Raw genomic sequence first — 24,470 nt, forward strand, 5'->3', positions numbered from 1 at the left:
GGAGTACGGGCACTATGCAGGGATGAGTCTCTGAACGCAGGGAGTACGGGCACTATGCAGGGATGAGTCTCAACTCTTTTCTCAGGGGTTTCACCTCACATGGGCGTGCTTTTGAGGTTAGGTTTTGGCATGGTTCCTGTGGGGCTATGGTTAGGGTTGAGGTTAGTTTAGTTATTATTATTATTATTTTTGCATAGTTTCTGTGAGGTTAAGGTTAGGCCTAGGCATAGTTTGTGACGTTAGGTTTAGGTAAGGTTAGGTTTAGAGAAATGGTTGAGGTGTGTGTGTGTGTGTGTGTGTGTGTGTGTGTGTGTGTGTGTGTGTGTGTGTGTGTGTGTGTGTGTGTGTGTGTGTGTGTGTGTGTGTGTGTGTGTGTGTGTGTGTGTGTGTGTGTGTGTGTGTGTGTGTGTGTGTGTGTGTGTGTAACGGAGACTGAACTAGTCTGGAAGAAAGAAAGACAGAAAAGCTAAACATTTTCACCGGCTGGAGATCCACTTAGACTAAAAATAACCCACAAAAACCTTCTTATCAAATCCTTTCACAGCTCAGGGTAAGAATGTAACATTTTACAGAGATGATACGTGCATCAGACAGGCCTGTGTTTATATCAACGATCCCTTCAACATTCCTAGCATTTGTCTAAAAGGCCTCCTCCTCCCAACGTGCTGACTCTGATGGAGGAGTAAGCAGATTCCGACCTTCTTTCTGCCAAAAAGGCTGTTATTGCAGTCAGCCCGTGTGTGGGAAGTGGTTGACACTCATTTTTTTGTATCATTCTCGTGATAACACCCACCCGTCTTATACTGCAAAATCTGGAGTGTCAGTTAACTCTGAGACCGGGTCCATTTGGTTCCATTCGTGTATTCTCAGGCCCCTTTTCCACCGCCTAACCAGAACCAGTTCAGAGTGTTTCCACTGGAAATTAATTAGTTCAGAACCCTAAAAGTTGGTTCGGAACTGGAACCAAAACAAATGGCCGCCGGTTCCGCGAAAGCACCAAGGTTCCAATAATCTAGGACGGAACCATTTCTAGAACCAGAAATTATTTTGGTGGAAAAGGGGCCTCAGAGTTAGTGGGGGTGTGAACTGTGAACCTTGAAATCGCACAGCGATAACACGTTGGATCGTGTCATTGTTCCGACAGCGATGGTGTCTTTCTGTGTTTGTATTGTCTGCGGGCTGGTCCGTCTCGCCTGCCTGTCTCCGGCTACACATCAGTGCATATCAGGGCGACGTAAACCATATGGAGCCATGCGTTGACCCCCCCCTCGCCAAGCAGGAACAACAACACTTCTCAGGCCCGTTATCACACTTCTATAGGATATATCTCTCTCTCCTTTTTTTTCTCCTTGTGGTCTGAATTCACTCCGTAAAAGTTGTTTCCCTGCTTGGTTGTGCGTCTGTTAATGCTGTGTATCTTATCGGAGGGTGAGCGGGACTGGGTCTTACCAGTCTCCACAGGAAGAGCCCCAGATATCAAGCCACCCCCCCCAAGAAAGCCTGGAAAGAACCTATTGTTGCTTTCGGGCAGAAACCTCCTACCTCTCTCAAAAGTAGCAGATCCGCAAGCTCATTTGCGCTTGTAGATCTGTTACTTTTGCTATACTTTTGAATTTCAATCCTGGAAAGTAACAGTTTTGAACATATTAGGTCTGACAGAGACTATATGCAGTACGATCCTATACAGTGAGAGAGAATACATGGAAAGCCTGACTATTGCAAAGGATTTCACATTGCATGCATCGAAAACGCTGACACACAGTTTGTAGTGGTGTTCAGACTCTAATAAGTCCTAATAGTACAAAGTAGTAGTACGGTTGAAATCTCTTTTTTGCAAGTAGAAATATATCCGGGTGTTACAGGGTTAAATGGATTCTGCTGGCAGAACGGGAAGACGCACGCACGCACGCACGCACGCACGCACGCACGCACGCACGCACGCACGCACGCACGCACGCACGCACGCGCACACACACACACACACGCACACACACACACGCTCTCTCTCTCTCTCTCTCTCTCTCTCTCTCTCTCTTACTGTACTCTACTGTACTGTGCTGTACCTGTGACTTGTTTAAACCGGATACCTCTGAGCTGGCAGCGGCCGATCGCAGGAATCAGGGTCGTTAAAAGATGGAGGGGTGGAACGGGGAACGAGACGGAGGGAATGTGGAAAGGAAAGGTGAAGGATAAAATTTAAGGATCGGGTGGGGTGGGGGTGGCAAGGGAGGGAGGTGTGGAGTGAGGTTTTCAGGAGGGGTTGAGATGGAGGTGGGGTGGGGGTGGGGCAGGCGGTACGGGCGACGTTCTTTGAGCGAGAAACGGGATAGGTTTTCCTCCCGCCGAGCGGGGCTTAACACTCTGCCGTTTGTCCCCGCGGCACAAGGCCACGTTTTAAGGAGCGCCGTCGTTTTGGAGGGGGCATTAAGGAAACGCACACACACACACACACACACACACACACACACACACACACACACACACACACACACACACACACACACACACACACACACACACACACACACACACACACAACTCTCTCTCTGAACACAGGCACACTCTTTTCCTTCTCCGCGGCTCGCTCACTGGCCCCTTTGTGCCGCTGCTCTCCGGTGCCGTGAGGCTGGGCTTGTCTGGGCAGGGCTGGCATCCTTCAGATATGCATACCCTGTTTGCATGCACGCACCGCACACATGCACACTTGTACTCTGATCTATGCCCAAGAGGCTGGGCAGACACAAGGGCATCTGTGTGGAGCCATTGGATCACCACCACATACCCGCAGCGTATAAGGTCTGGTCTAGTGGGTGGCAGGATGCAGGACGTTATACATCTTAACATCTAAAATTGCTGGAAATGTGGACATTTTGAAGACTTGCAGCTCTGGCCATGATCTCCCCATTAGCCATGGGAAAACCTGAGAGCGCTACTGGGCTGTCCGGAAGACTGAGAGGATCATTAAAGAGCTAGAGCCGGGCTTACCTTTGGCCAAAATGAGCTCTGCACTGCAGTAAATCCTGTGAGAAACATTTGTTCCATTAGCATGTCTGGAACCGTGGTTCTCAATGCGACGTCTGTGGACCCCCAGGGGTCGTAGAAGGGGTAACAGGGGGTCCCCAGCGAAATAAGGAAGGGTTTAGTTACGACCCAATACATAATTCATTTGGAGGTTCTTGACATGAAAATGTTTGAGAAGTGGTTCTCAAAGTGGCACAGAGTCAGAGAGATAACCCAGTTGAATTCTGTTTGTATTGAATTTGCTCCAGCAGTAGAGTTGGCCCCGGTGGGTCGGAGCATTCCATTTAATCATATGTATCCATCATGTCCTGGGGCAAAGCACCGCTCTGCTTTACCTGTATAAGTGAATCACTTTGTCAACATGTTTTTTGGACAGCGGCCGGGCTGGCACACATTATTGACTCACCGGGAAGAGAAAAGAGCCATCTAATATAACGTGGAATCTAAGGGATGTTAGTATTTCATATCCGTCAGACCCCCGGAGCTTTAGCCGAGTCTCTGCACAGATATCAGGTTGGAGAAGCCTGGGAGAAGCTCTTTATCACGGGCAGGAATTCCTGGGAGACCTCCCGGAGACACCGCGTGTGGTGGTGGGAACACAAAGGAGACCCTTCAGCTTATTAGGTCTTGCTTTTGGCTTGGCCTGGCCCCATCTAGCCCTGCCGAAGTACCTCCAGCTCCTCATTACACACGCACACACACACACACACACACACACACACACACACACACACACACACACACACACACACACACACACACACACACACACACACACACACGTTTCTATTACTGTACCCCCCCCCCCCCCCCCCAATTTAGGATGCATCTACAAGCTCACAACGCGACACGCTGCCTCTCGTTGTGAGCTTGTGGATCGGACATATTTCTGTGCACCACCGCACTAGACTACAAGTATAAAATAGGGAAACTCTAACTCCAAACCATCCATAAAACAAACGTTTTACTTGTGAGGACCACCAAGTAACTTGTCCTCACAATTCTACTATTCCTTTGGGGACATTTGGCCCTCACAAGTATAGAAATACACACACACACACACACACACACGCATACACACACGCACACACGCAGCACGCACACGCAGCACACACACGCAGCACGCACACGCAGCACGCACACACACACACACACACACACACACACACACACACACACACACACACACACACACACACACACACACACACACACACACACACACACACACACACACACACACACTCCATCTATCCTTAGCCTTGGCCCCCGGACAGACTTCTACTCTCTCAGTAATCTGGTTAGAAATTAACCCGAGGGTAATTATCCTAAATGAGCGTTACACGATCCAAAACACGGCCTGCCCCACCCCCAACCCCCCCCCCCCCCCCCCCCCCCCACACACACACCCCTCCCCCCCACACACACACTCCTCCCACACACACACACACACACACACATACGTCTGGCCTCTCCTCCTCAGTCTCCACTACTGCCCTGTCCCCCTCAGTCACGCACTATAGGATGTTATCTACATCCCACACTTTTATCAAACCATACCCCCACTGTCTTATCTGCCTGTGTGTGTGTGTGTGTGTGTGTGTGTGTGTGTGTGTGTGTGTGTGTGTGTGTGTGTGTGTGCGTGTGTGCGTGCGTGCGTGCGTGCGTGTGTGCGTGCGTGTGCACGTGCGTGTGCGCGTGTACAGTATTTCTATCACTGTACTCGTGAGGGCCAAATGTAGTATAAATATGAACATTGTGAGGACAAATTTCCTTCTACGATTAGACATTCAGAGGTTAGGTTTAGAGGTTGGGGTTATATAGTGTTGTGCATGATTTATTATATATAGTTAAATTGCATGGCGGTTTGTCCGCGCCGAAAATTGTGGATCTGCAAGCGCGACCCTTCACGCTGTGATTCATAGATCTGCTATTTTCAGTGATAACTCAGGCTTTAGGATTAAGAATGGCAAAGAAAAAGGTAACAAATGGCATTCATATCGTTGCCGTCCTAAAATGTTTATGTCATTTACATGTATGCTAATACAAACGTGTATGTGTGACACGACACGCGCGTGTGAGATGTATGTATGCCTCTGCCAAGTGTGAGTTGACACATATATGGGAGTGGCCATGAATTATAGAGTGGCTTGAATTATATGCACACGTGCAGAATGCAACCGTAACATGCGCCTATGATATTTCATACTGTACACACAGGGAAACGTAATCTGCCACCGGATTAATGACGATAGCCCGTCCCAGGCTGATTCTATCAACATGTGCTTGTCCACTCAGCCTACTGTGTGGGTAGATGAGTCTCCTCAATGAGCCACAAATACTTCCATATCGTTGCAGAAACCTCTCATCTCCATATTTAACTTTTTGTGTTTTTCCGTGTTTTACTTGTAGATACTTTTACTATTTTATTTGAATCATGACTGATAATGTCAAAGGTTTCATGAAAACCGGTTCATTGCCAAAGCTGAACAGAAGGCCTGTTGTTGGACCAACACCCACAGCTGTGCTCTGGCCGGAGTGATTGAACGGTAGCCATGAAAAAATTGCTGAATGGTTTTGTTAAAAGCTGCACGTTTTTAAGGTCCTATCTGGGATTCAAACCAGGGTCCGCCGACCTACACACAATCGCTGAAAGATCACAGAATCAAACATTCTGGAAGGGAGACCAAATACAGCCACTGTCCGCACTATGAGTTCATAATGCCCTTGTGTTGGTTATATTGTATTATACAACAGGTCGTTTCGAGGAAGCAATCTGATTGGTTGAAACAGTCTCTAGCCGTGCTTCAAACCAGCATCATGGAACACCTAATTAAAACAAAGAATTCTGCCGTGTTGTTCTCCCAGAGAGCAGCAGACTCGGTGGCTAGGCTAGCTAGTTTCTGTTCTCCCAGAGCGCAGCAGACTCGGTGGCTATGCTAGCTAGTTTCTGTTCTCCCAGAGCGCAGCAGACTCGGTGGCTATGCTAGCTAGTTTCTGTTCTCCCAGAGCGCAGCAGACTCGGTGGCTAGGCTAGCTAGTTTCTGTTCTCCCAGAGCGCAGCAGACTCGGTGGCTAGGCTAGCTAGTTTCTGTTCTCCCAGAGCGCAGCAGACTCGGTGGCTAGGCTAGCTAGTTTCTGTTCTCCCAGAGCGCAGCAGACTCGGTGGCTAGGCTAGCTAGTTTCTGTTCTCCCAGAGCGCAGCAGACTCGGTGGCTAGGCTAGCTAGTTTCTGTTCTCCCAGAGCGCAGCAGACTCGGTGGCTAGGCTAGCTAGTTTCTTGGGACATTTGTGGTCGTAGTGGCCGTGTGGTCATTCAAAAATCATGATTTTTTTGGGACTGTCTTAGTAACTGTTGTATAATCGCAATATAATATATAGCTTAATTAACATACAGTTTGTTCAAAGTCAAACTAATGTTTTATTCCCCCCTCAAAAAGTTCTGCAGCTCTATACTTCACCGTAACAATGTGTCGCTCTGCGATGCATTGTGAGCTTGTAGATCTGCTATTCTCGCCACCTGACACCGTTGTGTTGCAACAATGTATAAATCAGCCTTTAGAGCCATGTGGTGCAAAGAGCATTAACCCTTTCAGTGATTAAGGATGAATGGCTGTTTAGACTGGCCGTCTGGCTGTGCTTACTGTTAACAACACAGTTAATGGGACAGACTGCTGGCCAAATGGACAGCACTGGAGAGTGTAACAGGGTGAGGGGGGGTGGAATGTATGGTTAAGGAAAGAGGGGCATCCGGTTGTGCTGAGAGCCCTCAGGGTGTGAGATCTGGCTTGCAATAGGTTTGCAATACGGTGCTTTCCTGAAGGTCACCCCTGATGATTTGATTCATTAGTGTGTCATATAGTGTAGTGTTTCTCACTGCCCCCCAGGGGGGGGTCAGGAGAACCTGGTGGTGGTGTCATATAGTGTAGTGTTTCTCACTGCCCCCCAGGGGGGGGGTCAGGAGAACCTGGTGGTGGTGGTGGGGCTGGGGGGTGGGTGTGGCAGTACTTTTTTTAAAGGGAGGGCTTAAGGTATACCTGGATGTTGGATGAGGCGGGGCGGAATAGTTTGACAACAACAACAACTGGACTAAACTAATGTTTAAAATGAACAAAAAGTAATTCAGTAAGTTTTACCAACAATCTGCTATTTTTGAATTTGAGTACTTTTGGTTTCTACCCGACAGAGATGAATTGCTTGTGTATTGGACAAAGTATTTAGTAAACTAATTACCCCCCCTCCCCCCCCCCCCCCCCCTCTCTCTCTCTCCCAGGTGACCTGGTGTCCCGGGCCATGCATCACATGCAGCGTCTGAGCGCGGTGCGCCCGGGGTTCAGCCCGGCGCGTCACGCCCGTCCCCAGCAGCCCGTGTCCTGGTCGCCGGACGCCCTCCACACCCTCTATTACTTCCTGCGCTGCCCGCAGATGGAGTCCATGGAAAACCCCAACCTGGACCCCCCACGCATGGCGCTCAGCAAGGAGAGGTAGGCGTGGCACGTTGGCTGAGAGAGAGAGATGAGGGGGGTGGGGGGGGGGTCTGGGTACTTTACACAGCACACCGAGTGAAGCAATCGTTTTTCCTATTATGATTTCCAAGTTTTATGTTTTTTAATTTCAAGGACCACCCCATAGGTCTGAGAGTGTACAAATGGAACCAAATGGAAGGGTTCAATTGGTTCTATTTGTACCCCACTTTGAGGACCACTGATATAAGCCATTCTTGATACACCAGTATGGCTGCATGATGCGTGTAAAGTATACATTGTCCCAACAACATGTTAGTGGGACATGTTCCAGTTGTTCCACAGAGACTGTGGTGACACAACACAATAGTAATATTAACAAGGGGCAACAACAAATAATACTGTAATGGTATAGTACAAATACAACATGAATACAAATAAGAATCACCTCCCTAATTGCAGCCGTGCAAGGCCAAGATGTTATCAGGCTAAAGAGGTGGTGATAATTACTAGTGAATGAGCAAATCCACAGTTTACATAAACAAACTGAAAGAACCCCCCCATGCCTCCTTTCTACTTCAGTTCTTAAGCGTCTGTCAAGACCAGGGCTTCCCAAAGTTTTTACTTTGAGACCCAAAAGTAAAATTGTATATGTCTCCCCCTTTTGAAATAATAATAATTCAAAAGAAAATGTACGAAACAAATAAAAAATAAAGGAGTATTTTACTCGGGACGCATACAAATGTGTCCTCCATGACCCAAAAATGGGTCCCAACCCGCTGTTTGGGAAACACTTATGTAAATGACAGAGAGAGAGACTTGCCCCCAGGTGTTAAAGTTAGTCTTTTGGAGGGGTAAACAGCACATTTTAGTCTGTTGGAGGGGTAAACAGCGTCTTTTAGGTGTTAATTAGGACTGTGGACCGAGCAATGGGTGTTGTAGTTGGAGCTAATAGCTTTTAAGCCCTCCTCAAAACGACCTCCTGTGTTTGCCTTTGTTGTCTGATTATGGTAATTTAGACGTTTCTCTCTCTGTCCTGAGAAACTGGGTGGTTGAGCCTCATTTATAATTATAGTATAGAGTGGCGCTGTCAGGCTCTGTGAATGGCAGATCTACAAGCCCACAACACGCCCACGAATGTAGTGAGCTTGTATATCTGCAATTCCCAGCATGCAACAACAGCATGCAACGCAGTATAAATCAGGCTTTATCTGGAAAGCATAGAACAATCAATGTTTTGCGGTGAGTGAAATCAAGAGCAACATGCAATACTAAATGCGTTCATGGTTCAGTGGAATATACTACAGTATTTCCTTTCAACGCAGTTTTGTTTTGATTAATGCACAATGCATGTTGTTTCAGTTTGTGGTTGTAAACTGTGTCCTCTCTCGATGAGCGTCACTGCTAATTGTGTCAGACTGCCATAGAAAACACAATATGTATTTGGTTGGGGAACCCCATCATACATACATATAGACACACACACACACACACACACACACACACACACACACACACACACACACACACACACACACACACACACACACACACACACACACACACACACACACACACACACACACACACACACAATTTGAGAACCATTGGACTATAGTCACTGTAGTGTATCTCACAAGCTCTTAGGCACCAAAGTCACTTTAGGTCCAACCCTTGTGCTGTATGTATGTATGTGGTTCCACCACAGGCCCATAAAAGCTGGATTGCATTGGTACGTGGCCAGCAGATAATGAACAGTTTGTCCCCTAAAGTTGATATTCAGCAGCCTGCAGAAGTCAGATATACTATGTGTGTGTTAACCACTTCAGCCCCTGTGAAAATACAAGATCTACAGCAGGAGTGGGTATTTGACGATGGAAAGGGCCACTATATTTCCGCACTCACTCCACTGACTCCAGAGGGCCACATTGCATATTGCTGTGGTAGCAAAAAATAGCCGATCTACAAGCTCAAAACGCTCCACACTGCGATGTGTTTTGAGCTTGGAGATCGGCTAATTTAGCTACTGTATATTTCTTTCTTTTCAAAATCTTTTTATTCAGGTTTTTCGACAATAGCCCAGGGGCAAGTATTAGACAGACACATAAAATATAAAAATAAAACTCAATCCCCTATCCCACCCTCCCCCCACCCACAATCCCAAGGATAGTCGGAACAGTCTGGAGGAAATAAAATAAATATATATATATATACATACACACATACACAAAATACATGCATACATAATTACAAAAAATAAAAATATAATAAAATTAAAAGCAGATTTTTCATAGAGCAGATTTTGTTTCTGTTGTGGTTTGGCGTTGGCCGAGGCATAGGCACGGCACACTATGCAGTTTGTGTGTTGTGGTAGAATGTCATAAACGGGCCCCAGGTCTTGTAAAACTTTTTCTCAGAGCCGGCAATTGAAAACCTTAACATCTCCAACTCGAGACAGGACATTATATCACGAAGCCACTGACGGAGCAACGGGCGGGGCAGCATCCTTCCATTTGAACAGAATGGCACGCCTAGCGAGCAACAAGGCAAAGTCGACCATACGACACTCTATGCGTGTTAGAGGAAGGTCATCCCTTCCAGCAGTGCCAAGGAGAGCCACTAAGGGATCTGGGTCTAGATTTTTGATGTAGAATGTTGGATAGAGTATTGAACACATTCCCCCAAAATGGTTGTAATTTAGGACACTATCCAATACTGATGGATCAAAGTTGCATCACCGCTCTTGCACTTGTCACAGGTAGGAGTTACGTCAGGATAAATACTAGCCAGTCTAGCCTTAGACATATGAGCTCTATGGACTATTTTAAACTGCACTAAGCAATGTCGTGCACAAAGAGAAGACTTATGTATAGAAGAAAAAATAGAATCCCAAACTTCATCAGACAGTGTGAGGCCCAGATCATGTTCCCAGTCAGCCTTTATCTTATCTAAGGGCGCTGGCCTCGAATTTGAAATGATATCATATAATATTGAAATGGCGCCCTTAGCTACTGTATTTCAATTGAAATTTGTGAATTGGAATCCTGAAAAGTAATTTCTTTTTTTATTTCAAGTGCATTTATAGTTATGTTAACTTTCTGAACTAAATACAAACGCATTGGACATACAAAAAGACAATAACATTTGAATACTAGTAATTAGCTGAAGTCAATAATATATCAGTATTCTGATATTAACCTGTGGGCCACATTTAGTGATGGTGGGGGCCGCATGTGGCCCCCGGGCCGCCAGTTGCCCATGTATGATCTACAGGCTATTTCCGCCTATAATGACATGCCCAAAATAGGGAAGCCGCAGGTCGTTAAGTGGTTGTACGTAAGGGTCCCCTTCCTCTGTGGCTCTGTCCCGCAGAAAAACCAAACTCGTCAGACACATGTGTGCATGTCCCAAAAGTAGAGATGTCCCGATAGTGTATCGGTATCGGAAAAGTATCGGTATCAGCCCTTTTTGGTCATATCGGGTCATATCGGTATCGGCAAATATACCAGTCTAACCACCGATCCGACACAGGGGTAAGGGGTTGACACTATGGCAGGTAAATAAAATGTTGGGGCATGTGGAGTTTGATTTCGAGTTGCCCAAACTGCAAGTGCACATTTGAGTGCAACACAAGATAAAATAAGTAATTTTCTTTTTTATTATTATTATAAATATTATTCTCTGGTATCTGTTCGGTATCGGTATCTGCTAACACAGAAATTGTGGTATCGGATCGGATCGGGAACGAAAAAAGTGTATCGGGACATCCCTACCCAAAAGTAACAGTATGTTCAAAATGTCAGCGCAAAGTGGTGCCGTGTGTGTAAAGGTTAATGACTCAGTTCAGTGTGATGTATGGAGGCCTGTCTGCTGCAGCGAGGTAGCACTCAATACAGCCCCCTCTATAGTGTGTGTGTGTGTGTGGTGTGTGTGTGTGTGCATGTGCGTGTGCGTGTGCAGCGTGTGCGTGTGCGCTGTGCGCGTGCGTGTTGTGTTGTGTCAACTGTGTGATTGCGTTGTAGGACATTCTTTGCGAACGGTGCTTAGCAGTTATGATCACGTGCAAACAATTATTGGCTTATTATACCAACCACACACCCTTTTTCTTGCCCATCTCAAGTCTGCAACACACACACACACACACACACACACACACACACACACACACACACACACACAGACACACACACACACACACACACACACACACACACACACACACACACACACACACACACACACACACACACACACACACACACACACACACACGTGCATGCACTCTGCAACAGCTGGCTCCCATAATCCATCCCATAATAAACAGACACAGTAGGAGCAAAGGTAGGCTCCTCATTAGCATCAAAGAGAATGCACCGTGGAACGTGCCCACACACACACACACACACACACACACACACACACACACACACACACACACACACACACACACACACACACACACACACACACACACACACACACACACACACACACGTCCTTTCTTCCCCGCTCTCTTCCTCTCTGATGTGTTCTCATTTTATTTATTTTCTAACCGCCGGGCCAACGGCAGCCTGCCTGAACGTGTGTCTGCACTGCTGGTCCATGTCATGTGACTGAGTGCGATGGAATCATTTCACATAACAGTGTTGTTGGAGCATTTTGGATGTGTGCGACCAACGCTTGGATGCCTAGCGCCAATGTTCTCCTTGGCAGGACATTTTTGTCTTGTCTGTTTATGTGTCTACAGTCACAAATCCTTAGTTTTGTTAAGAATGTAGTTGTTATTTTTGACAGATGCCACGTTCTATATCAGTGGTGCTCAAACTATTTCATGTCAAGGACCCCAACATTTTAATGTATTCGGCCGCCGGCCCCCATTTGAAAACATGTTGTTTCAGGGACGCCTCTGAAGAAAAGACTTGAGTTAAAAATGTTTGCTGTGGAAGAATATATTCGAAGATTTGAGCCACATTTTCACAGTTTTTTAAAAATAGCAGAAAGTTTTTAACTCAAATCTTTGTTTCTGGGGGGGGGGGGGGGGGGGGGGGGCAGTGACACATTGCATAATACATACATAAGTACATGGTACATATATATTTACCAGTAGGTGCGTTTCATGGTAGTCATTGCATTTGTGGATTTTTCAGTATTCCCCCTACTCCCAAGTACCCCCCCCCCCCCCTCCCACCCATAGAAAGAAAAGTAGCCGATAGAGGGAAAAAGAGAAGAATTAAAAAAAGAAAAAAGAGGAAACTAGAAAAAGTGCCCTTCTGGGCACAGGTCTCCACCAGGAGGATAGGAGTGTGTGTGATATTTGGCAAAATGTTTAGGAGTAATATAAACATGTTTTTTTGTTTGTTTGTTTTTTGCAACAATTTTCTTCATTTTGTTGAGGAAATGCAGAGCCAGATCACTCATAGCATCTCTGAGGATAGAATTGTGGATGAGCAGGACATGTGCAGCATTTTGAACAAAACGGGCCACTCCTGAACACTTTAGAAGACAATGTTAGCCAATCAGTGTAGAATCTGATAAATCCAACAGACTCGTCTTGATCACATGACTACAGAGATCATGTGTACCGATTTGCGTGAGCCAATCAGGATGGAAGATGGGAAATTGTGCAGATCTGTGTTGATCACATGACTATGGAGATAGTGTATACCGAATTGTGTGATGTACAGTATGGATAAAATGTGTACGAGTAATCTACAGAAATGTGTTTTGCCTAAATCAGCCTCATGGTGGCGCTATAACAGGCCGTTGAGGAATATTTGGGGCAGAGGTTCATCGTTGGCATCCATGGAGTGTGTGTGCAAAGTTTGGCATGGATCGGGCCAACGGTACCGGAGATTAGCTGATAACGGACGGACGGAAGGACGGAAGGAAGGAAGGAAGGACACACACACACACACACACACACACACGGAGTGCAAAACATACTCTCTCCCCATGCCTTCGGCCTGGTGGAGACAAAGAGAGAGACAAGGGAAAGACAGGGTGAAAACAGCATGTTGACTCGGCCTCAGATGGCATATGCTCCTTGTGAATTGTGACAATGATAGAACAAAGTATGCACCCTCGGGTGAATTATACACTTATCTAGTCCAATGAGATAGCTTGACGTGAATCAAAGTGAGAGATGAGAGGCTGCCAATGTTTATAAAAGTTTTCAACAGAGCCGTACAGTTTCAGAAATGACATTAGGTCCCGTAACCAGGATGTGTTTGAGGGAGGTAGATGGTTTTTCCATAGCAGTAGTATACGGCGGCGAGCGATTAAAGAGGCAAATGAGACTATATTCTTTTGTCTACATATATTTTTGGCGGTCCTTGACATGGAAATAGTTTGAGAACCACTGATATAGAAACATGGGATTTTCAGAAAACTGTCATGATTTAGAAGACATTTGTAGAATCGTCCTCAGGTCTAAATGACATTCTGAGAGTGTAAAGCAGATCCAGGTAGGAGGGCAGAGCAGAACAGACCTGCTAGTAATTACAGCGTGAGGCCCCAGTAATAATGATACAAAACGTCCCTCCTTCAAACGGGGCCTCTCCATCGCGCTTGGCTTGCCCTCCATTGAAACCTCTATAAAACTAAAAACAAAAAAAATCCTCTAGTTGTAACCGCAAGTCTGTGTGGCCCAAGTATTACAGATCAAGTATCTGGCTCCCAACAAGTCTTATCGCAGAAACCCAAGAGTAGCTGCGATTCAATTTTTATTGCATTATTTTAAAGTTGGCTCTCAATTGAAAAGTGTTGGTACACATAGGTGTGTGTGTGTGTGTGTGTGTGTGTGTGTGTGTGTGTGTGTGTGTGTGTGTGTGTGTGTGTGTGTGTGTGTGTGTGTGTGTGTGTGTGTGTGTGTGTGGCTTGAGTGCAGTGTGCGGTAGAGTGTTTTATATGTTTACATGCAGTTGGCAGTGAGTCATCACGTGCTAACTTTAATCAATGTGTAAGAACAACAACTTTCATTGGCACAGAATGTTATTATTACCCCTTTTCAACCGGGAAAACACACATACACACACACACACACACACACACACACACACACACACACACACACACACACACACACACACACACACACACACAGTGTGTGCAAATCATTGAAATTATATGGTTTAAAGCGAACATTTTTAACTCAAATCTTTGCTTCTGGGGGTCCCTGGAACAAAACCTTTTTAGATGGGGGTCGGCGGCCAAATACATATAATCTGGGAGGTTCCTTGACATGAAAAGGTTTGAGAACCACTGATAGAGCAACGTAAGTTCTTCTACTTTTTTAGGAAATAGAAGACATCATGGGGCTCCATTTTCGTCACCGCTAAACCCCTTATCCCTAAACTTCTTTTCCTTTTTTTGAGTGGTGCCAACCACTCCCTTACGGACTTATGTGTGTGGGTGGGTGCCTGCCTGGCTTGGTAGGTATGAGCATGAAAACAGCATGGTTGTTTTTCACCACCTGTGCGCAACCTAACACACACACACAAACACACACGCACACATTAACTGTATATATGATGATTTTGGGTGTGCCAGTACAGTACAGTACAGTACAGTACAGTACAGTACAGTACAGTACAGTACAGTACAGTACAGTACAGTACAGTACAGTACAGTACAGTACAGTACAGTAGAGGGACCGGCACACATTAACTCTGTCATTTCTCAACCGTTTCGGACGCGGGGCGGCACGTCGGAACCGGCCCGGCTCCCTGGGCGCGTTCCTGGGGGTCTGGAACTCCCCCCCCCCACCCCCGGGGACCCCCACATGGAAACTCTGTCATTTCTCTACCGTTTTGGACGCGGGACGGCTCGCCAGAACCGGTCGGCACCCTGGGTGCGTTCCTGTGGGTCTGGACCCCCCCCAGAAACCCCCACACGGAGTTTCACCACTCACTTCACACGGGTGTGATTTTTACTATTTTGCAAAACATTTTTGAATAGTTAAAATGGCCAGTCTACAAGCTCACAACGTGTAAATGCTAGCTGAACTATTCAAAAATGTTTTTCAAAATAGTAAAAAAAAAAGGCAAGTTTAGGGATAAGGGGTTTAACGGTGACGAAAATGGAGCCCCATGTGTAGAATGGCCCTCGGGTCTTGACGGGTTAAAGGATGGACTGATGCTTCACGGCTGCAGCTCTTCCAGACCCCCAGGCCAATTACCAAAGCATGAGTAACCCTATCCCCTCTGGGACGGACCACCCCAAAATCTCTCTCCCCCTTCCTCTTGTGGACGGAGCGGAGAGCACTAATGGATAGATGTGTTGGAGCGATAAGGTAGAGCTCCTAACCACAGATACAAGGCCAGATATGGCCGCATTATAAGCCCCTTATGGTGGCTTTACGAGGACGGAGATGGAGTCATCTGACTCCGGATCAGCGGTTAACCTTGACCCCGCATAGTGGCCAGTGACCGAGGCTGGTTTTCTAGGGAGAGCTGTTTTCAACACAAAACATGTGATCGGGACATCCCTATTCCTAATACATACATACATGTACATACAAACATATCTATATATACAAGTGAGAAGTTGTACCCAACCCAGGAAAAGGGACCCAAAGTCACACACTGCATACATCACCGCCACGTCACTCACACACTGCAACACACTACACTCACACGGCAGTGACGTCACACACTTACCCTCCGCGTCGCTCGGCCGCTATCTCCTCATATCGCGCCAAACGCCGACCCTCAACACCACCCGCGGAACATTACTCATTGCACTGACACCAACGTTGCCTCCCTTCCACACCCATGCCGGCATTGTATCTCTTCACAACAAACAATATCTCCTCAAGCACCCACACCCTTGCACGCACACACTCGCATGTTGCCAGGTCTATGAAAACAAGCCCAGAAAAAATGCCATTCAACACGCTACTTACAACTCGCTTACAAATCCCAGACCTGGCAACACTGCATCCCGTGATTCCACTCTTTTCATTGGCTGCGCCGCCAACATTGCTGCCACGTCTATGTAAACAATGCCGCAAACCCTGACTTCCTACAGCCTACAGCCTATACTTTCACACACTACCACTCGCTTACAATACGTGGACCTGGCAACACTACATCACCCCTTCCCAATGGCTCAAAACCCCACCACGTGACCCACGTGTGTTTCGTGTTACCTTTCACACTTCCGGAAACACTACCGGAAGTTACACAGTACACACACACACACGCACACACACACACACACACACACACAGTGTACAGCCTGCCGGAAACCAACAGTAGAAGAAGAAGAAGAACAACAACAACACAGGTTCTACACTGATTCTAATTTGGATGGAGAGCGCCGCGATTACATACACAGTTACAATCATGCAAACACGACCGCGTCGACACCTGGCGTGGTACCATCGGGACGAACCGAGGTGCATATATGGATAACAACAACTACACGCTGCAACAACGCGCTGCAACACAAAACGTAAGTTACGTATGTAACTATGGTTCTAGGAATCCTGAATGACTGCTTAACACTGGATGATTTGCGTCCAGTGTTAAGCACTGCCTCTGGCAGTCAGTACGGATGAAATACAACAGCTGTGTACAACGCAGTGTCACTGCAGACACGTGTGTGTGTGTGTGGTGTGTGCGTGCGTGCGCGGGGGGGGGATTTTCGATCGCCTCGCGATGCAGCTGAAATGGCACGCACACACACACACACGCCACAAAACGCTAATAATAATAATAATAATAATACAAAATTATAACACTACACTAATCATAACAACAGTACAGAGAACAGTACAGTACACATGAGTACAGTACAGAAATAAAGCTCACATCAGAATATTAATCCATGTAATAATAATAATAATAAACAATAATAACACAACACTATAACTAACATATCAACAGTACAGACAACAGTACAGTACAGTACATCAGAATATTAATCCATGTAATAATAATAATAAATAAGAACACAACACTAATAACAGTACAGAGAACAGTACAGTACAGTACACATGAGTACAGTACAGTACAGTATACTGTTCCTGCGCCTTGCCATGCTCTCTTTCAATCATAATAATACTACTAAATAATAACACTACACTAATAACAACAATAATATCAACAATACACAGAGAACAGCACAGTACACATGAGTACAGTACAGTACAGAAACAAAGCTCACATCAGAATATTAATCCATGTAATAATACAAATAATAATAAATAATAACACAACACTAATAACTATAATATCAACAGTACAGAGAACAGTACATCAGAATATTAATCCATGTAATAATAATAATAATAATAATAAAAAATAACACTAATACAACAGTACAGAGAACAGTACAGTACAGTACACATGAGTACAGTACAGTACAAAGACTTACAGTACAGCACAGCACAGTACAGTATACTGTTCCTGCGCCTTGCCATGCTCGCTTTCATACGCAAATACACAAAACCAAACAGGGCCACTCAGCCAGCTTGGCAACTTTGCGCTTTCCAAGCAAATGCATAAATGAAAACATCATGGGTTGCCATTGCCTTCTTCCCATTTGCGACGCATCGCATGGCGCGAGGATGAGCGGGCCGAAGGCCCGCGAAATTCTAGTATACATACATACATACATACATACATACATACATACATACATACATACATACATACATACATACATACATGTACATACATACATACAGTTCATAGTACAAAAATACAGTTCATAGTACAGTGTGCAAATATATCAAGAGGTTCAAGTATTACAGTATTGCACTCTCCCATCATAAGGTCTTCCCCGTTCCCCCCAGTACGCACGCACGCCCGCACACGTTTATCATTAAAATAAACATGCTCTTTGGGCTGCTGTGTTAAGTGGTCAGATGGGCGGGCCGCGGACGCTTTCAAGTAGTGGGCCCTGGTCCGGAAGAAAATTGAGAACCACTGCTTTATGAGGACGAGGAAACGGGAGTAATCTGACTCTGGATCAACGGTTAACCTTGACCCCTATAGTGGCCATTTGATGCGGGCTGCTTAGGGTCTGATTGAAGTTAGTCCAGTGAGGCGCATCGGGCAGCCTCTGGGCCATAACGACAACATGAGGCCACTGTAACCAGTCTGATCTCGCCCCGTGCTGACTGGGGTTGAACGGGTTAGAGGTCAGGGATCAAACGCACCTGACCGTGATTTAAGATAACGGTCGTTTTTGTTTTTATGGCCGACCAGGTGCTGGCAAGAACGTTGGGCTGTGAATCAAACTTCGGATTTATACGTGACCATGTGTGCCTGTGTTTGAACGTGTGTGTGTGTGTGTGTGTGTGTGTGTGTGTGTGTGTGTGTGTGAGTGTGAGTGTGAGTGTGAGTGTGAGTGTGAGTGTGAGTGTGAGTGTGTGTGTGTGTGAGTGAGTGAGTGAGTGAGCGTACTTGTGAGCGAAATGTCTCCACATGTGTAGTAGAATTTAGAAATAAAACATCGTGAGGACATTATTCTCCTTGTCCTCACAAGAGAAATGGTTGTTTAATGGTTAAAATCATAAAAAAGCAATAAAAAAGAGCTAGATTACAATTGAGAAAAGGTTCAGGTTAGCGTTAAACATTTCAGATCAGGCTTGGAGTTATGCCTGATTAATACCAAGTTGCGTGCTGGTGTCATTCAAGACATATAGGAGTCAAAAATGGCATTTCGTTTTTTAAATGGCATTCATTAAAAAACAGCACGGATTTGCGTGTGCAGTGGCTTCCCTTTATTGTCTATTTGATTTCCTTTTGGCTCCAGCACCTCGCCCCAAGTTCTCTGGCAGACGGGCTGTTTTTTCCCCCCACAAAAATGGCATTGTGTGTGTATGTGTGTGTGTGTGTGTGTGTGTGTGTGTGTGTGTGTGTGTGTGTGTGTGTGTGTGTGTGTGTGTGTGTGTGTGTGTGTGTGTGTGTGTGTGTGTGTGTGTGTGTGTGTGCGCGCGCGCATGTGTGTGTGTGTGTGTGTGTGTGTGTGTGTGTGTGTGTGTGTGTGTGTGTGTGTGTGTGTGTGTGTGTGCGTGCGTGCGTGCGTGCGCGCGCGCGCGCGCGCGCATGTGTGTGTGTGCGCATGCGTGTGCGTGCGTGCGTGTGCGTGCGTGCATGCGTGCATGCATGCATTTGTGTGTCTGTTGGCGCTAGTAGGTATAAGGTCAGTAGGCTAGCCAACAGCGCTATCCAGTTTCAGTGTCTCAGGGCTGATCTTTGATCATGTAGCCCTGAAAGCCAGGCTGAGGTGAGAGGAGAGGAGAGGAGGGGTCCAGGCTGGGGTCTGAACCTGAACCCCCAGACACTGAGGTCATGACTGGGGAGAGCCGGGGAACGAGGGGAGCAGAGAGGACAGAGAGGAGGAGAGAGAGATCCAAAGATGAGCTTGTACATTAGCCACTTCTGTGCGACACTGTGGTATGATGAAGTACCAGCACGCACGCACGCACGCACGCACACACGCACGCACGCACGCACGCACGCACGCACGCACGCACGCACGCACGCACGCACGCACGCACGCACGCACGCACGCACGCACGCACGCACGCACGCACACACACACACACACACACACACACACACCCACCAGTGACACCACATATATGCATTGCCGCAAAACTCCTCCAGGTATAGGTAGTCTAAGATAAAAGCAAGATAATAAAAGTAAAATACTACCATACTTGGTTATGGCTTGGGAGTTTCATGTATTTGTCTGCCTGCATGCTGCTCACTGACCCTGGACACTGAGGGGTTCATTGAGAGAAAAGAGCTTTCTGATGGATCAATAGAAGCTGCGTATCATGGATGATTGGAGCTGCTTTAAATCAGGGTTAAGTGCTGGTTGGCTCTGCGTGTGCCCCTGGAAGTATGCAGTAAAGTAGCAGGTTGCATGCCTGGGAGCAATCATGGATACGCACACACACACGCACGCACGCACGCACGCACACACGCACGCATGCATGCACTTGAGCACACACACACACGCACACACACACACACACACACACACACACACACACACACACACACACACACACACACACACACACACACACACACACACACACACACACACACACAGATTTTGATTATTTACACATGTGCACACACACACACCAGATTTCTCTGAACTATCTATCACCACTATATACTTATTTTACTGGAGTCCCCCAGGACTCTATAAGCTCCTAGTAGGGACTCTCGAAAAATAGCCAATCTATAAGCATTGTGAGTGAAGATGAAGACCTTTATTGATCCCGCAAATGAAATCGTGTCGCCAAAGCTTGTGGATTTGCTATTTCTGCAGAGTGTGTATCAGAGTGTCGGAGCATTGATTCCACAGACCACGGTCCTCGCACGGCTGCTTCTCTCATCACTGAACCAGCGGCCTCTCGTCACTCTGCACTCACTGACTGACCAACCAAAATAACAAAACATAACACTCACATCTGACACATGCTGTCACACCACGTTCCACCCCCTCTAACAACTAACTAACCCCCCACACCCTCCGTACCACCAGTGTTGCCAGATTCCAAACAAACGGAGAGGGAAACAAGCGGGCAGGTCTACGAAAACAAGCCCAAAAGAAGCGACTATAAGTTTAACCACTTTTAAACTATGTGCATGGAAGAATGTAAAAGAAATTGCAAGAATGTAAAATAAATTGTGTGGGGGTCCCTGTCCCATATTTTCAGATCCCTTGACATGAAAATGTTTGAGAACAACTGGTTGAAACTAGGTTAATAAGCAACTAGCCTACTCGAAACAAGCAAAAACACTGCAGCCGGTATTTTTTTACAAACAACGTGCACAGGAAACCGAGCCCAAAGTCGCTTATAATAAGCAGACGTGGCAACACTGCCAACCACCCATACCAGCCAAACCTCCATCCATCCATACATTCATCCACCCCCCCCCCCCCCCCAACCTCACAGGAGCCCCTCAAAATGCTCTTGTTTACTTGTTAACTTGCCTGTGACAGCAGCCCCCCCCCTCCTCCCCTCCCCCAGGGTGTTGATTGAGTGTTAAGATAAACCAGCCGTGTCTCTCCATCTGACACAGAGACAGACACACAGATGCAGACAACAAAAAAAGGGTTCTTTTAGTGGTGACCACTGAATGCAAATGACACTCTGTGAAAGAAGAGAAGAGATGGAAGAAGACCGCAGAAGAAGCCCTTCTGCCTTCATAGTGAGCAGCACACAGAAGCTACCTGCTGTGTGTGTCTGCACGGCAGTGGTCGAAAGTAACTATTATTTGTGCCACGTGTACTCAAGTACTGTACTTGAGTACTGTAATGTACAGTACTCAAGTACTGTACATTTACTTCACGTGTACGTGTACGTGTACTTCTACTCTGCTACATCTCTGAGGCAAATATTGTACCTTTTTCTCCGTTGCAATTATTTTAGTTAGTTGTGAGCTTGTTGATTGCCAATTTTTGAATATCTGGAGTATAAAATGGTGTATAAGTGGTTAAAGCTGCTATAAGCAATAATATGTCAAACTTTTAATGACCTTTTTTTTTCTTCGGACAGCCAGCAATGGGTAGAACGCTCCCAAAATAAATGTAGTCTTGTGAAACCAATCTCATTGTCATGCTGGCAGACCGAGGCGTAAGAGGTCGGGGGTCCACCCCAGGATGGGTGTCCATCCAAGGTCTTGGCAGTGTTTCAGATAAACGTTGGCATATTCTGCCATGGAAACTGGAAAATCCCTCATGTAAAAGCCCCTAGATGTGTCACAGAGACTACATTTTTGGGGGAGCATTCTACACATTGTTGGCTGTCTGAAAAAGAAAAGAAAAAAGTCATGAAAGTCATTCAAATTTTGACATTACTGCTTATAGCAGTAGGCTTTTAGTCATCTAAATCTGCAAATAGTGACTAAGGCTGTCAAATATCTGTTGTTTAGTAAAGATAACAAAAAGATGTAGTGGGGTAGAAGTTTGAAGTATCAAAAGTTTTACGTGAAATTAACGTATCTCAAAATTATACTTTATTACGACACTTGAGTAGGCCTAAGTGTACTTAGTTACTTTCCACCACCACCACACACAGAGTAGTGTGTGTGTGTGCATTGTTTTGGCATGCGCCTGTATCTCTTATTCATGAGATGCGTTGGCGTGCGTGCGTGCATGCATACATGCGTGTCCCCTGACGAAAAGTGGAGCCACGGGTGTAAGAATAGCATCACAGCGGGAGAGCGCTGGAGCCTCTCGTCCCCAGAGATGACACCAGCCCAGGGTAGCGTTCAAACACTCATTAACACACTCCTGACTGACGTGGCAAAGGATCAAACACGCGGCAACAACAATGGAAGCACTGCAAGATAATGTGCCATTGTTCACCCAACAATCCCATTATATTCACATGGCATGTCAACGAGTTTCTGTGGACGAGGAGGGATTGGTTTCAGATAACCGTCAAGTCTAGTGGGTTATAGATAAACTTGCTGCCATGGGGGGGGGGTGCAACGGACAGATGTGAGAGACAGAAAAGGATGACCACAGAATGAGGGTGAAAGAGAGGACATCGAGGCCCATATTTTCGGAAACCCACAGCGGGACCCATAATCACTTCAATCCGATCTACAAGATGATCTACTGGCTTACATCACGACACGTTGTGAGCTTGTATTGTTTTCATTTAGCACTTACAGTAGCACAACTAGAGACTGTTACATTTCAACAGCACAGACCATGATAGCTAAACATCTACGTAAGCACTCAAACAAGTCGTATTATTTATACTGTGGTGAAAACCGGGATAATGTGGTAGTGGACTTTGAACATCGGGACATTTGGGTATTTGATAGATATTTATTTTTCTGGACTTCTGGGACACCCAGCTTGAAACCGAGACAAACCAAACCAAACTGGGACGTCTGCTCACTGTAACTTACCACCATGTGGGGGGACCCTACAATGACTGCAAGGGACAGATGTAAGACAGAAGAGAGAGACGGATAACCACATGAAGAGAGAATACATCAAGAGAGCGAGAGAGACGAAGGGAGCAACGGGTGCATCCACTAATCCCAGTGACTTTAAGTGTTGCACGTTGACAAACTGCACAGTGCCGTCTCACCTTTAGATGGATGTTTAGTATTATAATGCCCTCTTCCCCCCCCTGTGCATGTCACACTGACATTTTGCCATGTCTGTTCTCGTGTTCGCAATATTCCCGCCTGTCAGTGAGATGTGTCCTTTTTTTCTGCAAGTAATTGGCTGCCATCTGTGAGAAGCATATTTTAGGTTGTTTACGATTCTGCTAATACAGCTTTTCGTTACTTCTTTTTTCCCCTCCTTATATTCACAATGAAAATGAAAGCAACATTCCTGGTTTCTCCTCCACTCCTCTCTGTAGTCATTCCCTTATGGCCGGAGGAAGCTAATACTTAGGCTCACACAACCTGGCAGTGGCAGCCATTAGATAAGCAAATAAACACAGATCAGTCATGTATGTACTGTGTGTTTGTGCACGTGTGCGTGTTCTTATTTTGACCGGAAAGTGCCATATTAACCATATATGGTCGGTGTGTGTGTGTGAGTGTGTCTGTGAGTGGGAGATGTGAGATGCTTGGTATGTATGTGTGTATTTGTATTTGTGAGTCAGTGTGCACAGGTCAGGGTCATGGGAAGCGCAGACCAGACACACATAAGTCATCAGGCTGAGCTTGTGGGAGCCCTGAGTCAATGATGGACACCAACAGTTGTGTCCTATCTCGCAGAGAACACTGACTGAACGTAGACCAGCGGTTCTCTCAATCGCTTGAATTTCAAGGACCCGCATAACTCTGAGAGTGCACAAATGGAACCAAATTATTTTGTCTGTTCTCAGAGTTACAGACCTGTAAGGGTCCATTTGGTACCATTTGGAGTACTGGTTCAGTTGGCACAAAATCTTTCCAGAAGCAGCCAATTACATATACATTTGGGGGACCTTGCTTGACATGAAAATGTTGAAGAACCACTGTCCAACAGCATGTT

General features: G+C 46.1%; 1 protein-coding gene across 1 annotated transcript in view; it reads left to right on the top strand.

Moving 5' to 3' along the window:
• abtb2b (ankyrin repeat and BTB (POZ) domain containing 2b) overlaps positions 1-24,470 on the top strand; it is an 83,314-nt gene that overhangs the window by 44,067 nt on the left and 14,777 nt on the right. Inside the window, exon 3 of the mRNA XM_079501345.1 lies at positions 7,295-7,505. Coding sequence (XP_079357471.1) covers positions 7,295-7,505 — 211 coding nt within the window. The remainder of the gene's footprint in view (positions 1-7,294; positions 7,506-24,470) is intronic.

The sequence above is a fragment of the Electrona antarctica genome (genome assembly GCF_951216825.1).
Source record: "Electrona antarctica genome assembly, chromosome: 5".
Classification (NCBI taxonomy): domain Eukaryota; kingdom Metazoa; phylum Chordata; class Actinopteri; order Myctophiformes; family Myctophidae; genus Electrona; species Electrona antarctica.